The sequence below is a fragment of the Gastrolobium bilobum genome, unplaced genomic scaffold, assembly GCF_033153095.1.
Source record: "Gastrolobium bilobum isolate Gb01-03AN ecotype WA unplaced genomic scaffold, APGP_CSIRO_Gbil_v1 utg65333, whole genome shotgun sequence".
NCBI classification, from domain to species: Eukaryota; Viridiplantae; Streptophyta; class Magnoliopsida; order Fabales; family Fabaceae; genus Gastrolobium; species Gastrolobium bilobum.
The window spans coordinates 89,129-106,496 of NW_026895673.1; the positions used below are offsets into that span (position 1 = coordinate 89,129).

The window sequence follows — 17,368 nt, forward strand, 5'->3', positions numbered from 1 at the left end:
AAAATTTTAATGCCTCGTGGAGGAAATAAAAAGTATTTTACTCGCACTCGTAATAAAAATTAGTTATTTTAATTTCAAGTTTTAAAGCTAATTTAATTACATTCAAGTATAACAAATTTTATTGATTCCCTTATATAATCATCATACGCTATCACGTCGCACATACATTAAAAATAGATCCAGAATTATCACGTGGCATAGGCTTTCGGAGGCAAAGGCCCATTAGAGTCAGATTCAGTCATAACTCTTAATTAGTGAGTATTTTTCAGCTTTATCAATACTAAACCATAGCAAGTGCAAGTGCAAGTGCAAGTGCATTTTAATTTGCACAACATAGCAAGTGCAAGTGCCATCATATATGTGGTTTGTCCACCTTTTCAATCCACTAAACCAAACTACTACAAAGAGATACAAAACCTCACCATTGAGATTCTGTATCAGCCATCACATCAGCAGGATCCAGCATGCACATTAATCGACACGCGTCACCACCAACTTGCATGCATTAAAGAGTGTGCACACGTGGCTTGTGCTTTGGGCAAAGAACCTCCGATTCTTAATTAAAACAAACAAAATGAGATGAGATGAGATGATATCTTATCTGGACGGTGCTAAATTAAGCATGACACGTTTAAGGCAGAATCCGATACTTGCTCCTCTCTTACCACGTGGCACTCTCTCTCTTTCTCTCTCTATCATCTAATCACAATCCTCAAACATTATAAGCGACCCTTGCAACATGGCTTTCTTTTACAGGCTCTATAACGTTAACTCACTTCACTTTTCACATTGGTAGTTGAGGCCAAACGCCCCAATCAACGTTAGTTACGTTACTTTACTTTTTCAACCGGTTTCTCTTAAGTTTCTTCAGCTTAATTCTTCGTTTCATAACAAGGGACAAATAGATTCACTCACAGAAACAAACAACCATATGGCCAAGTTTTGGACTTTGATCACACAGCTTCATTCCCTAGCTGGGTATGCATTCTTCTACAACCTCCTCTATGTTCAAAGATTACGTTATATTATATTTCGATTCTGATCCCTATAATTCATTCAAATATGTATCTATATCTTGAACTACTAATTCACATCTTGGTTGTATAATTTCTTTGCAGGCCGATTTTGACGTTATTGTACCCTTTGTAAGTATCAAAACTAACCCCAACATTTTATTATTTTTCTACCCTTGTTCATAATAATTTCTATTATATTATTATTGCTATTATAGGTATGCATCGGTGGTAGCGATAGAGAGCCCATCCAAATTGGATGATGAGCAATGGCTAGCATATTGGATCATCTATTCGTTCCTGACCCTTGCGGAAATGGTTCTTCAACCCATTTTAGAGTGGTTAGTTTGAATTTATATTGAATTAAAATCAATTAATGAAAAAATATATGGAAATTTAGATCCGTACCTAGAATATTAATATAAATAGGAAATTAGCAGGGTACCTATTTGGTACGATGTGAAGCTATTGGTGGTAGCATGGCTGGTTTTGCCGCAGTTCAAAGGTGCTGCTTACTTGTATGAAAGGTTCGTGAGAGAGCACATAAGGAAATATGTAACGGAGAGGGAGCACCATCAGGTCCACCACAAGGACCATAACAAGCAATTACACGACAAAAAGTCACCCAATGGAGGCAAGGCCAAGAAGAAGTTCGTTGATTTTATCATACCCAACAAAGTGAGCTAATTAATTAACTTATAATTCTTTAAATTTGATTAAATTGAAATGAAAATTACTTAGATGGGGTTTAGATTTATCAAATTGTAATGGAAATTGTGATTGTGATTTTGCTTATGACGGTGCAGGAACAGCTGGGGGATCAGGAGGCGTATTGAATTGTTGGGAAGGACGGTGGTGATCTTTGGTCTTTGTAACATCTCCACTTCTAATTTGGTTATATGTAATATGTGTGTTTCGCTTTTGAATTTGCCCTCATGTCTCCCATTTGTATGATTGTATCCACCCTCTTGTTGCATCACTTTCTCATATCGTGTATGTAAAGTGATTTCTTTTTTGAGTCACCTTTCACTTACGTGCTGTAATTTCAACTTAGCCCAACACGAAAGTAAAACCAAATTCCTTTCTCAGGATGTATCTCAAAAGTCAAATCTCAGTATTTTTATTCTCTCTTTTATTTTCTGGTCTCAAAATTTTATTTTATTTTTAGTCGGTGAGAGGATGGAGAATGAAAAAGTGTTATAAGGTGGCCTATGAAAAATCGAACTCCTTATTTATTCTTTTGAGGGAAAACAATATCTCACTAAAATCAGGCCTCGTTCACTTGGAATCCAAACTTTGTGTTTTGGGCACTTTGTAGTTTGTAGAGTTGAAGAATTTCGCACGGCATGTTATCAATCAACTCTAGTGGGCTTCAATGGGATTTGGAATTTTTTCTTAATCTAAACTTTAACTTTTACTTACTAAAAAAAATTTAACTAATTAAATTTATGGGAAAAAAGATATAAATTTGAATCATTTTAAGTGAAATTATTGTATTTTGGTGTATATTAATAATTTTTTATATTTTCTCTTCCAAATTTTGTAAATGAGAGAGAAAGAAAGTATTGTGGAAAAGAGAGAAGATAAAATGTTATCAAAACACAGTAATTTTGCTTAAAATAACATAAATTTGTTTTCTTTAAAATGACAAACTAAATTTAATTATGAGTTGAGTCAAGTATGCGCAAGGATTTTAGGGAAAGTTGATCACCTTACTTTTGCGAAAATAAAATAAAATTCATTTTACACTAACAAAAAAAATTTGTAAAATATTTTTTAATAAAATTGTTGATTGATATTGGAGTTATCCGACACACGTCATGCTTTTTTTATCTAATTTTTTTTTTATATCAAAAAGTATTAAACATTTGCGTATATAATATTTTTTAAATGAATTAAAATATTAATCATTTAATAAAACAATTTTGTTTGAATTTTTGGATATACATGTTAAATTAGAGGTGGCAATATGCGTTGAACTCGACGGGTCAACTCGTCAACCCGCCAAAACAAGACGGGTTGTGTTACATATTTCAACCCACCAACCCGCTTCAACCCGTCCCGTTGGGTTGTGCGTCAAAACGGGTTGGCGGCAGGTTGGGGCGAATTGGCCTGGCCGGTCAAAAATTATTACTTTTACCATAAGGTAATGTTTTATTTGTTTTTAAATTTTTGTGATATCCAATTTTTTGTTATCTTAGTACTCTCTAGAAAAAATATAGAAGAAAAACTTTATTTATGATAAAGGTAATTTATGTATGGAGATAAAAACAAGTTTATAAAGAACATCTGACTAAATATTAGCATACATTTAGACTTAAGATTGAAAAAAAATTAAGAAGAATGTGATATGAAAATAAGTAATATTATAATGTTAATAAAATATAATTTATTTTTATTTTTAATTATTTTTTATTTTTTAAGCGGGTTGACCAGCCAATCCGTCAAAAAAGGGGCGGATTGGGGTTTTCAACTCAAATTCAAGAGGCGGTGCGGGGCCGGCCTACCCACTTTTGGCGGGTTGGCAGCGGGTCGGGACAGGCCAACCCGTTTTGCCACCACCATGTTAAATCAATTAATAACTATGGTTTAGTTACAGTCGTCAATAACCTTTTTTTGCTCTTCAATAACTTTTTTACATGTATTAAGATCAATATATATGTATGTAAATTTTTTTGTAATATATTACATTAATATGAAATATACCAATCAAGTATTAAATGATTTTAGAATAATATAATTCTATTAATTTGTTGTTATGATTATTTCTAATCACGTAAATTTCATATTACAAAGTTTATAATAAATAATATATAAAATAATTTTAAATTATAAAAATTGTTGGGCTTCTTCCTTAATGTTAAGTTCCAAAGCCTATGAGGGTTTAAGAAACCCTAAAATCCTAAACTTCTTCCCTCCCCTATATATATTAGTTGTGGGATGGAGAGGTTGGTTAGAATAAAAAATGAGAAAAAGGTTGGCGTATAAGATTTTAAAGGGGTTTGAGTGAAAAGCTTAAAGCTTTGATTTTGAGAGCATCTCTAGAGGGAAGTTAGAAGAGTGAGTCCTCTCTAGGGAAGTTTGAGAGAATACCACCATTGCAGGTGAGGTTTGAGTATACCATCATTGTTGGTGAAGTTTGATCTTTTGTAACCCATTATTTTTATAGTGGAAGTTTAATTATGGACTACTGTCTCGTGGGTTTTTACTTCTTCACATCGGAGAAGATTTTTTCACGTTAAAATCTGCCTATGTTTGTCTCTCTTTGTGTGTGTGTGTTTCTCATTTTTTTCGTTGCGCTAGCCTACCTGTTGGTATAGGCCGACCTCTGATTGAAGAGTCGAGCTCCTAGCTCGACATTTGACTTCCGCAAAGCCTTCTTATTCGAGATTGAGGAATCTGAGTTCCCAATAGTGGTATCAGAGCCTGGGTTAGACGGGTTCTGAAGGAGACAAGATGAGACTAGTGGTGTTTCCTATAACGAAGATATGTTCAAGCTGACCGCGGATAACTTCACTTACTGGAGACCGATTATGGAAGACCATCTGTACTGCAAAGATCTATACGAGCTCATCGTCCTTGATGAGAGGCCTGAAGGCAAAACTGATAAGGATTGAGAGATCCTGAGCCGGAAGGCGGTAGCCACGATCAGAAAATATATTGACAATAACCTCTTTGAGCACGTGTCTGAGTTCACGAATGCATACGAATTATAGACGAAGCTAGAGTCCATGATTTTGAAGAAGACTCCCAGAAACAAAGCACACCTGGTTCACCGACTTGTGAAGCTTGAATACAAGGACGACATGAGAATGATTGAACACCTCAACACCTATAAAGTTATTATGAATCAGCTGTCTAAAGCCGAAATGAAGATTGATGATGAGATGTTGGCTTTGCTGTTGTTGAGCTCACTGCCAGAAAGTTGGGATACTCTAGTGGTGACATTAAGCAACTCGGCTCCTGATGGAAAATTGAAGATGTATACCGTGACAGACAGCCTCCTGAATGAGGAATGCAGAAGAATGGAACGAGATGTAACCAGCACATCTAACGCAAACGTGACCAAGAAAAGAGGAAAGTCCGACATCGAGGTCATAGCAAAAGTCGGGGTCATGACAAGTCTAGTGGCCGGTCTAGGCCAAAATATGAGTTTAAATGTTTCTATTTTGGGAAGCACGGTCATTAGAAGCTAGACTGCAGGACTCTACAGAAAGATGAGAAGAACGACACTGAGAAGCCGGATCAGATCATTTCGAAGAACAAAAAAGACAAGAGCACCACTGCAGTGGCTGCCAACTAGTATGCCGAGATATTTCCCCTCGGTGAAGACAATTATTTAAATGTTGCATATGATGACTACACCTGGATTGTTGACTCTGGTCCTCGTTTCACGTTATTCCACACAAAGATTTTTTCTCCTTTTACCGAGATGGTGATTTTAGAGTCGTGAAGTTGGGAAATCAGGTGACTAGCAAGATTGTTGGTGTCGGTGATGTGACCCTGACCATAGATGTCGGATGCCAATTTGTGTTGAAAGATGTAAGGCATATGTCTGACATGCATTTGAATCTAATCTCGGTAGGAAAGCTTGATGATGTCGGGTTAGTGAACTACTTCAGAATTAGTAGATGGAAATTGGCCAAGGGAAACTTTGTTGTTGTCCAAGGTAAGAAGGAAGGCTCCTTGTACGTGATGCAAAGAAAGATCAATGGAAGACAAGCCAACTCAGTCCGAGATGGACCTAGCCTAGACCTGTGGCACAAATGCCTCGGCCATATGAGCGAGAAAGGGCTCCAAATTCTGAACAAGAAATGATTATTGACTGGGTTGAAAGGCCAAGCGCTGGAAAGCTGCACGCACTGCCTAGCTGGAAAACAGTATCGGGTTTCTTTCGTGAGACCAAATCAACCCAGACGACGCAGGTATATTCTTGACCTCGTCCATACTGATGTCTGCTCCATGTCAGAAAGATCCCTTGGAGCAGCTCAGTATTTTATTTCATTTATTGATGATCATTCCCACAAAGTGTGGGTGTATTTGTTGAAGTCTAAAGTCAGGTACTCCAATTCTTCAAAGAATTCCATGCAATAATGGAAAAGGAGACTGGTAAGAAATTAAAGGTGGTCTGATCTAACAATTGTGGTGAGTATTACGGCCCTTTTGATGCTTACTGTAGAGCGACCGGGATCGGACTTGAGATGACACCCCCAAGACACCTCAGCTGTGCTGAGAAGATGAACTGGACTATTGAAGAAAAGATCCGAAGTATGTTATCTAATGCTAAATTTACAAAGTTATTCTAGGGAGAAGCAGTTAAAACTGCTGTTGACTTGATAAACCTCTCACCATCACAGCCACTTGAAGAAGAAATTCCAAAATAAAGGTATTTAGACAGGTCGAAAAGTGGCCTACGATCATATGAAGGTATTTGGATGTCGAGCTTTTGTGCATATCCCTAAATATGAAAGAGCGAAACTCGATGTGAAGACTAATGAATGCATTTACCTCGGTTTGCCGAGATGCGAATTCGGATTTAGACTTTGGGATCCAATCAATAAGAAGGTAGTGAGAAGTCGAGATATGGTGTTTCATGCAAACGAGACTATTCAAGACATCTCGAAGTCTGAAGTCCGGGTTGCTGTCAAACGTGAAGAACCCATCCTTCCTGTCCGAGCTGAAGCAAGGGGAGAAAATCAAAAGATTGAAGAAAATGAAGAGAATGACCAAGGTACTGAAGACCAAGGGCCTGAGGACCGAGATGCTAAGATCCGAGATGAACATGATGAGCCAGATTCTCAACCTAAAGAACAACCCAGACACTTTACTCGAGTGAGATGACCTTTTACAAGGTACTCACCTGATGAATACACCATTGTTGCTGAAGATGGTGAACCTCAGAGTTATGATGAGGCTGTGACGAGCTCAGATAAGGAAGAATGGGAAAAGGCAATGCAAGATGAGATGAAGTCTCTACACGAGAATCAAACTTATGAGCTGACCGAGCTGCCAGAAGGAAGACGAGCTCTGAAGAACAAGAGGGTTTACAAAATCAAGAATGAAAAGAATGGCGAAAAGCCGAGATACAAGGCCATAATTGTGGTGAAAGACTGCAATTAGAAAAAAGAAGTTGATTTTGGGGTGATCTTTTCTCTTGTGGTGAAAATGACTTCTGTTCGAACCGTCTTAGCCATGGCGGCTTTGTTGGACCTTGAAGTGGAACAAATGGATGTGAAGATGACATTTCTTTATGGAAACCTTGAAAAAGAGATATATATGGAGCAACCTGAAGGGTTCTAAGCTTCGGGACAAGAAGACTTGGTATGTCGGTTGAAGAAGAGGCTATACGGCTTGAAGCAAGCACCTTGGCAGTGGTACAAGAAGTTTGAATCTTTCATGACTGATCACAAGTTTGTGAAGACAGAGGCCGACCACTGCGTATTTGTGAAGAGGTATGAGGCCAGATATTTTTTTATTTTGCTTTTATATGTTGACGATATGCTGATTGTAGGGCAAGACAAATCGAGAATAGCCACCCTAAAGAAGGCATTAAGCTCGTCTTTCGCAATGAAGGACCTCGGCCCTGCAAAATAGATACTCGGAATCAAGATTATCCAAGATAGACAAAAGAAGCTATTGAGGTCAAGAAAAATACATTGAGAAGATTCTCAAGAGATTCAACATGGACAAAGCCAAAACAGTGAGCACCCCCTTAGCCAGACATATTAAGCTGAATCAGAAGCAATGCCCGAGAGCTGATGAAGACAAAGACGAGATGTGTAAGATCTCATATCAATCCATTCTCGGAAGCTTGATGTATACAATAGTTTGTGCGAGACTCGACTTGGCGTATGCTATTGGAATGGTAAGCCGGTATCTGTCAAACCTCGACAAAAAACACTGGGAAGCAATGAAATGGATGTTCAATATCTCAGAAGAAGAACAAAGTTGAGCCTCTGATTTGGAGAAGGAAAATTTGAGTTGCAAGGATATACGGATTCTGATTTAGGGAGAGATTCTGACTCAAGGAAGTCGATGACAGGATATATGATGACATTTGCAGGAGGAGCTATCTCTTGGCAATCAAAATTATAAAAGTGCGTGACATTTTCGACGACCGAGGCTAAGTATATAGATGCGACTGAGGCAAGCAAAGAAATAATGTGGATGAAGAAGTTTCTCTCTAAACGCCATGATTAAAACAAGAACGAGCTGAAGTGTGACGATCAAAGTGCAATTCATCTTGCAAAGAATTCGTAATAAGCACATTGATGTGAGGTATCATTGGATCCAGGATGTGGTGGAAGATGGAGAGCTCAAACTCGTCAAAGTGCACACCCAATTGAATTGGTCCGACATGATGACGAAGCCAGTACCAGCAAGGAAATTTGAAGATTGCTATGAAGGTGTCGGGTTACTACTGATGCCAACACATTGAAGTCTGAAGGGAGAGATTTGTTGGGCTTCCTCTTTAATGCTAAGCCCAAAGCCCATGAGGGTTTAAGAAATCCTAAAACCCTAAACCTTTTCCTTCCCCTATATATACATTAGTTGTGGGACGAAGGTAGGTTAGAATAAAAAAAGAGAAAAGGGTTGGCTTGTGAGATTTTATAGGGTTTTGAGTTAAAAGCTTAAAGTTTTGATTTTGAGAGCACTCTAGAGAGAAGTTAGAAGAGTGAGTCCTCTCTAGGGAAGTTTGAGAGAATACCTCCATTGTAGGTGAGGTTTGAGTGTACCACCATTGTTGGTGAAGTTTGATCTTTTGGAACCCATTATTTTTATATAGTAAAAGTTTGATTCTGGACTAGTGTCCCATGGATTTTTACTTCTTCACATTGGAGAAGATTTTCTCACGTTAAAATATGTATGTGTTCGTCTCTCTGTCTCTCCTCTGTGTTTTTCGTTTTTCCGCTGCGTTGGTCGACCTGTTAATACAGGCCGACCTCTGATTAAAGAGTCGAGCTCCTAACTCGATGTTTGACTTCTACAAAAGCTTCTTAGCCGAGATTGAGGAAACCGAATTTCCAACAAAAACTGATTAATAAAATCTGTTAGAGATAAATTATATAACTGCATGACCATCAAATGGTCACATATTATCAATAATATGTACTTAAAGATATGAGAACAAAAATGGTTTCCCTAGTAGCTAATATTCTTAGACAAGGTCATGCCCTAATATATTTTATTGACTAATTTCTTGGTTGAAGACAAAAATAATTGGAACTGTATTTACTTCTAGTTAAATACTGATATATTTATTTGTTTCACTTGTGTTCTATTAAAATTCGAAGGAATAACCTCTTAATTAGTTAGTTCTAGTTGATTGATAATTTATCATATGCAATACTGCTTCAATCGAAAGAAGTATCAAACCGAAGTTATTTCAACAGTAATCCCATGTATATCAAAAACAAATGTGAAAATCACAGAGAATATTTCATATGAATAATCAAATAATCAATACACTGGTAATCGATCTTGGCGAGATACACTACCAAGGAAAAATAATATTTTTCCGTTTAAAAGCACAAGACGCAAATGATTAGATTAATTTATTTTTCACGTTTATAAATTTCAAAATACACCTTTGTACGTGGCTAAAGCGGTGTGGGTTGACAGACCATTACCTGCTGACGACTAACAAGTGACAAAAAAACCAACATATATACTTATCAACCCATTATGCATACATACATATTATATATAGTGGCATATTAGTTGTATTCTTTCTTTACATATTCACTTCTACATAATTGCATTCTTATAAACAACCTGCGTTGGTGGTTTATACCATTTATAACTCTAATTAGAGTCACGGCTTGTTTATTTAAGCATGATGATAAATGGAAAGATGAGCCAAATGCAAATCAGGGAGTGACACCGTCTCACAAGCTAGGTGATTTTACATTGGTTGGTCGGTGTGGTACATAAAACCAGAAATAGAAAAACTACACGTGGAAAACATAAGAGCATTATGATAGCTATAATTTGTAAGCTCGTTATCCAATTAATTGGAGTGCTTTCAGAATACAAAAAATGGGGTGAAGTTGTTATTGAAGTAGGTGGAAACAGGTAGTATAAGTAATCGAAGTGGATTGGAATAGGCCTATCAATTACGCATTTTTAATATTTTATTAGGGGCAGGTTATATTTACAAATTTTTTTGTTTACAAACTCTTACAAACTACACTATGTAGGACCGGTCCTACATTAATCACACAGTGTACGACCGGTCCTACATTAGTGTAATTGCAAAAAAAGTTTGTAAACGGATCTTATCCCATTTTATTATACATAAGAAAAGTGTTTTTAAAAAACATTTTTTATTAAAAAAAGCGCACAAAATCTTTTTAAAGAAATGCATATTACTAAAACAACTTTTCCCTTTTTGTTTTTTTAATAAAAGTTTATACAAGGCAAACCATAAAAGCAATAGCAAATCAATATACCTGCTTATTATTATGTCTATAAATACTGAAGATTCAATTGCTACCTGCATATCCCAAGTGACCAAAATTAATTATAGGATAGAAGCATTCAAAAATTCTAAAGGGGAAGCCAATCGTTTTCAATGGCAGAAATTTTTGTTAAGAAGTTGGCTGTGATCTTGGCGGTCACGGTGCTAGTTATGTTGATCTTGGTGCTACAACCTGCGGAGTCTGCATTTGCCATCCCACTTAACCCGTGCACGCTTCCTGAGTGCATTGCTGAATGCAAGAAAATTTTGCAGGCAAAATTTATGAGTGCATCCTGCGTAACTGGCTCTCAGGGAAAGCTTTGCATTTGCTTAGGTTGAAATATATTATTTGTTATGTTTTAAATAAGCTAAGCTAGCTTTCTAAGGTGAAGCTTACTCTGTGTTTCCGACTTTCCCATGAATATGTAGTTTATGTAAGGAATTTTAAAGCGTACTTAATTATTCTAGATAACGAGCAAGATTATTGGGTGTGCTTGCTGCCCTTGCATGCATATATGAAGCTTCTTGGTGATTAGAATTGGAGAAAAAGGTCAATTAAATCCGATTCATCCCAACCAGTCACTAGTTTAATATAATTGTTAGAGAATAATATAAACCATTAAAAAGGCTTTCATTCAGCACCTTAAGATTTTGGGTTGATGTGATTCTTTACATGGTATCAGAGTGAATTTGATCTTCACTGTTCCCATTTGTGGAATTAAATAAGCATAAGGTAAAACAAAAAAAATAAAAATAATTGAAACTATGCAATATCCGCGTTTCAAGCCCAAAAGGCTATTACGTGAGAGAATGTGTTAGAGAATTATATAAACAATTAAAAAGGTCTTTACATCCAATACCTTAAGATTTTGAGACGTTGAAGTAGTTCTTTACAATAATCAAGTTGGTTTAGGTTGTTCTTTTAATAAAAAGTTTGGAATTACCGACCTACAGTCGATGCAATATAACAGTATAAAATAAAGAAAAAATATGCTTAAGAAATTAACGTAACAATATTTGAGTATTAATCCCAACCTTCGATTAACAAGTCTCAAATATTCAAGAAACATGACATTAGAATATTAAAATTATATGTGAGCAGAAGATGAGCAGTATGCGTACAACCAATATATGATACACAAACTTTCACTATACAACCTGTAATAGCACGTACAATATCAAAAAAATATATATAAATTTATAGTTAAGGATTCAAAAGATTGCAAATTCTATTTATTTTGATATTGTCAGCACCACTTACGACCTACTCCAATCCTTGAGCAAAATACCTAAGATTTTTTCAATATTAATTAAATTTCAATGATACTTCCAAATTTTACGGGTCTTTAATGACCTCTTACAACCTCAAAATTTCACTGGTGTTTGGAAACCTTTGCACTTGTGAGTCTCACTACCCTAAAATATAATCTAATAGGGATAAGGATTTAGCTTTATGAATTAACATTTGGATCTTGAATCTTCTTTTGAAATTGATACTTGTCTTGTTAAATTTGACAATGCTTTGATACTTTGTTAAACTTGATATTTACACTCTTTTATCATGTCTTATAACATTAAGTTTCTCAAAAGGCTGTCCATGATTTGTTGTCTTTATTATTATTTTTATTTTTATTTTGAAAATATTCCATCGATTCATTGCTTCACGACTAGTTCAATTTGGTGCGGGTCCATGATTAAGGCTTTAAACCCCTTTTAAAGATTATATTGGGGAGGATCGAACACATGCTCTTACTTAGGGGTGTTAACAGGCTGAGATGAGCTGAGTTTTGGTCTTAAAAGGCTAAGCCTGTGTTTAAATGTGTCAGTCTGAACAAGCTTGTTACCTGTTATGAATATAATTATCGGTCTGTGGTATGACTTATATATAAAAAATAAAAGTCTGATTTATACTGTTAGCCTGTTTAAAAAAAAAAGACAACAAAAAATTATCCAAACAGAATATACAATCAACAGCACTAATAATTTCATAAATTCAATGTATATGCAAATAGCATAATAGAGAATAAAATCGTTCAAAAAGTTTATTTAACCAATAAAATGGGGTGAAATGGATTGAGGAGAGGGGGGACTATTACAAGTGGTATAAAAAATATAAAATAAAAATAAAAATTAATATACTAGGCTAGCCTGAGAGGCTCTAAGGCTGAGTTTTTGAATTGAAGCATGGGGCATTTTCATTAAACGAGTTTTTATACAAGTCCAAGCCTGATTTCTAACCACCAATTTTAGATATGTAAGCTCGGGCCTTCACGAGCCGAGCCAAAGGCTCCTGGTTCGTTTACCACCCCTAATTTCACCCACATCTGCTCAGTTCCCATCTGCCAATTAACCTACCACCATTTTGTCTGTTGTCAATAATATTGGTGGTGCTCTTTTAATTTTTCCTCGTTAGACTTATCAATAATATATGAAACTGAAGTTATTTTCGCAGTATAATCCAATGTCCATCGATGTGCAAATCACCGAGAATATTTCCCATGAATAATCAAATAATCAATACACTAGTAATCGATCTTTGGCGAGATACACTACCAAGGAAAAATAATATTTTTCCGTTTAAAAACAGAACAAGCAAATGATTGGATTAATTTGTTTTTCACGTTTATAAATTTCGAAATACACTTTGTACGTGGCAAAAGCTGTGTGGGTTGACAGACCATTGCCTACGTATTAAAAGTCACAAAGAAACCAATATATACTTATCAACCCATTATGTACACATACATATATTATATGTAGTGGCATAATAATAATCTCCTATTGTTGGGGATATTGTATCTCATGCGGTAGAGGCAATCTCCTGAGGTCCACTGTTTTTTTTTTTTAAATAAAATAAAATGCTAGCGCAATTTTCAAAGGAGATTATTATTTCCATTAACTATATTCTTTCTTTATATATTCACTTCTACATAATTGCATTCTTATAGCTAGCGTGTTTTGGTGATTCCATACAATTTATAACTCTAATTAGTGTCACGGCTTGTTTAATTGAGTATGATGAAATGGAAAGATGAGCAAAATGCAAATCAGGGAGAGGGAGTGACACACCGTCTCACAAGCTAGGCGATTGAACATTGGTTGCTAGGTTTGGTACTTAAAACCAGAAATAGAAGGACTACACGTGGAAAACGTCAAAGGATTATGATAGCTATAATTTATAAGCTCGGTATCCAATTCGTGTGCTTTCAGAATTCGAAAATCGGGAGAAGTTACTCTTCAAGTAGGTGGAAACAGGTAGTATAATCATTCATTGGGAATCTGGGATAGGTCTATCACTTAGGCCAATACAGTTTTTTTAATAAAAAATTTATATATAAGAAAAGTGTTTTTAAAAAAACATTTTTTAGTAAGAGAAACACAAAAGATCTTTTAAAAGAAATACACATGACTAAAATAAATTTTCCTTTTTCCTTTTAATAAAAGCTCATACAAGCTAACCCTCAAAAGCAATAGCAAATCAATACATGTTTTTTCTTTATCGTTGTGGTCAAAACTCAAAAATAAATTGGCAAATCGGCTATGTAATTAACCAATCTATTTAGCATTTTTAGTGAGGTAGAGCCACACTAATGTTAGGAAAATATTTTATGTATTTCAATTCTAGAGTGTTCAGTACATCACCTATTAAAAATAGAAAAAAGGAACTCATCTAATATCATTTATTTTATCCTTCCTTTATGATTAATTTTACATAAGTCTCATATTAGCACTGAAAATATGATTAATTTTATATGTCCCATACTGAAAATATCATTTATTTTATTCTTCCTTTATGATATAACATTTTCAAAAATATTTTATTTTTTATCTTTAATCCAGTAATAAAAATGGTTTAACAGAACGTATGATAAAATTGATTTATTTTGAGAATGCAAATGGGGAGAAATAAGAAATACTTTTTTTATTTTTTTACATGGCATATTATTTATTAAATACACAAATCTCAAAATATATTATTAACATTAAATACATATTACCGATTCAATTTTTTTTAATAAATATACACTCTCTCTTTGAATATAGAAATAAGTTATTTTATTAAATATATTTTTTTCATAAATTCTTCTTAAATTCAAAAATGATAAAAAAAATATTTTGAAAAAATAATAAGCTGAGAATAGAATCGTTGTTTGTTGTTACGCACACCCTACCCTAGGTAGCATATATGTTACGTGGCAGCATTTCAATGAGAGAATTGATGTGACGGAAACGTAAAAAGGTGTGAACATTCAAGAATACAAACTACAAAATTTACATTAAATGTTTAGCCTATGAAAAATAACCAATAATAAAAGCGTCAAATTAAATCAGATAAAGACAATTGACTAACTGAATGAAGTTTTACAATTTCCAAGCTAATTGGTAGAGAAGTAATGATTTATTACTCAGAGAATGTCAACACTGCCATCAATGCGTTAGTTAACGTACGAGAAGTTACAAGAAGAATAATTTAAGAGATTAATTTCTAGAGATAAAATTATTTTTTATATATACATAAAAATATATAGAGTTTATAGAATTTATGTGATCGAGCTGCTTATATGAAAAGGAGAGAGAGAAAAATAAAATATGAATTCTACATATTTTTATGTGTGTAAAAAAATTTATTTTTTACAAAATAAGAAACACTAATACCGTGATTTAATTATGAATTTATGGCTATCAACATTGAAACTTCAATTGTTGTTTGCATATCTCAAGTGATGGCTCTGTTCTCGTAAATCAACGTATTGATGGCAGTGTTGACATTCTCTAAGTAATAAATACATTAACGTTAAGAGAAGAATACTTTGATTCATATTTTATTTTAAATTCTTTTTGCTCTGTCTATAAATATTGAATATTCAATTGATGCCTGCATATCTCAAGTGACCAAAATAGTTATAAAAGAGAAGCGTTACAAAACTCTAAAAAAGGGGAAGCCAATCGTTTTTCATGGCAGAAAATTTTGTTAAGAAGTTGGCTATGATCTTGGTGGCGACGGTGCTGGTTCTGTTGATCTTGGAGCTACAACCTGCGGAGTCTGCATTTGCCATCCCCATTAACCCGTGCACACTCCCCGAGTGCATTGCTGAATGCAAGAAAATTCTGAAGGAAAAATTTATGAGTGCATCATGCGTTACTACAAAGGGAAAGCTTTGCATTTGCTTAGGTTGAATTGCTGTATAGCGGTTTGCACTTTGCATTATTATATTTATCACTGAAATAAAAATGATCCCTGTTGTTATATTTTAAATAAGGTAATCTACTAAGGTGAAGCTCTTACTCTGTGTTGTTTCAGACTTTCGCATGAATATGTTTATGTGAGGGCTTTTCCTATGTGTGGACTGTTGAGTGTGCTTGCTGTCCTTCCATACATATATGTAGCTTTTTGGATATTAGAATTGGGTAAAAAAAATTTAAAATTGTAATTTAAATTATAAATTATAGAACTAAGGTCATTTTTAAATATTTTACGCAACTAATACAATCAATTGCGTTCAAGTTATGTGCAACGAATTTGGGTGCAATTCACTTCACACTAGGAGTGTTTATCAATCAATTCAAATTACGGTGACCGAATCGAAAAATCGATAATTGAATTACCTGAAAATCAAAAATCAAAAAAAAATATGCATATTTTAATTAGATGGATCGATTTTCAGTTTAGTTGGTGAAAACCGATCCTTATGTATTTATTATTTTCGAAATTCCGTTAATGCCTTTTTCCTAAATCAGTAACCCTTACTCAATTACTCCCTTAGTTTCGAACCCTAGAGTATATTATTCCTAAATTCACACTCACCCGCATCGTGCCTCCTCTATCTAAAGAACTCACTTTCGTTCCAGAATCTAGAGGCTCCGTCCACTGCATCGTTGACGTCGTCCCTTCTGTTTCCTTTGTCCCTAAATTTGTTGTTGCTCTTATTTTTATAAAAGTTGTTGTCGTGTTGGTTGTTTTGAAGATCACTGAGTGAGCATTGAGAAAGCTGAAACAGTAAAGTATGGAAAAGAAAGATGGAGACTTGGAGACTTGTGTATTATCATGCATATGGTATTAAGCGCATCATATTTAATTAAATAAATGTGGAAGCAAAACTTATTGAATCACATTTTGTCTTATGCCAAAACATTAATAAAAAAATTTCTTTCCTAATGTATTGCAATTCACCAATTATATCGTGTCCAAGTAAAATTATGTGATGCTTTCTTACATCTCACATCTTTTTAGGATAAAACGGACGACATTTCTTTTATATTTGGAGACATTGGGGATTGTTCCCACTCTAGCAAAATGTACCTAATTGACAGTTATCCAATTCTATACATTAAATCCAAACTATCAACAAGTCAAACCTAGAATCCATCCATGAGTACATAATAGGCTACGTACCTTTACTTTCTAATCATTGTATAACCATACATTAACTTTCATAAATAGCAACATACTATAACAAATAATGAACAACCTCCTTGGTACATCTTTGACATGCATAATGGATACAACAAATTTAAATAGAGTCCATTACCTCGCAATCCATTGTATAGGTTTTCCAATTACCCATCATACATCTCAAAACAATATCATAATGTCCTTTACATAATTACATCCATAAACCATGGGCATTCAAATGTTTATTTTACAAAACCCATTACATGTTCTTCCAAATAAAATTTACAAGTCTGTACAAAATATGCATAGATACACTCTATGCTCTTCAAAAATACATAATCATAATGTATTTTTGGAAAAGCAACGTAGAGAGGACAGCTCAACCTTATTCATCATCTTCAATCATCCTCCTTCGTTAGATTAAAAGAGATGGAGACGTCCCTAATCCAACGATGCAGGGAACAACCTGAGTTCATCATAAGATTGTCAGTGTCTTCCTCA

General features: G+C 34.6%; 1 protein-coding gene across 1 annotated transcript; it reads left to right on the plus strand.

Moving 5' to 3' along the window:
- The first annotated feature begins 765 nt into the window (after positions 1-765).
- LOC133289085 (HVA22-like protein e) lies at positions 766-2,140 on the plus strand. The gene is made up of 5 exons (XM_061486950.1): positions 766-978; positions 1,119-1,145; positions 1,232-1,354; positions 1,454-1,691; positions 1,820-2,140. Exons 1-5 carry the CDS (start codon positions 932-934, stop codon positions 1,847-1,849), a joined length of 465 nt encoding a protein of 154 aa, XP_061342934.1. The 5' UTR covers positions 766-931; the 3' UTR covers positions 1,850-2,140.
- The last annotated feature ends 15,228 nt before the right edge of the window (positions 2,141-17,368 follow it).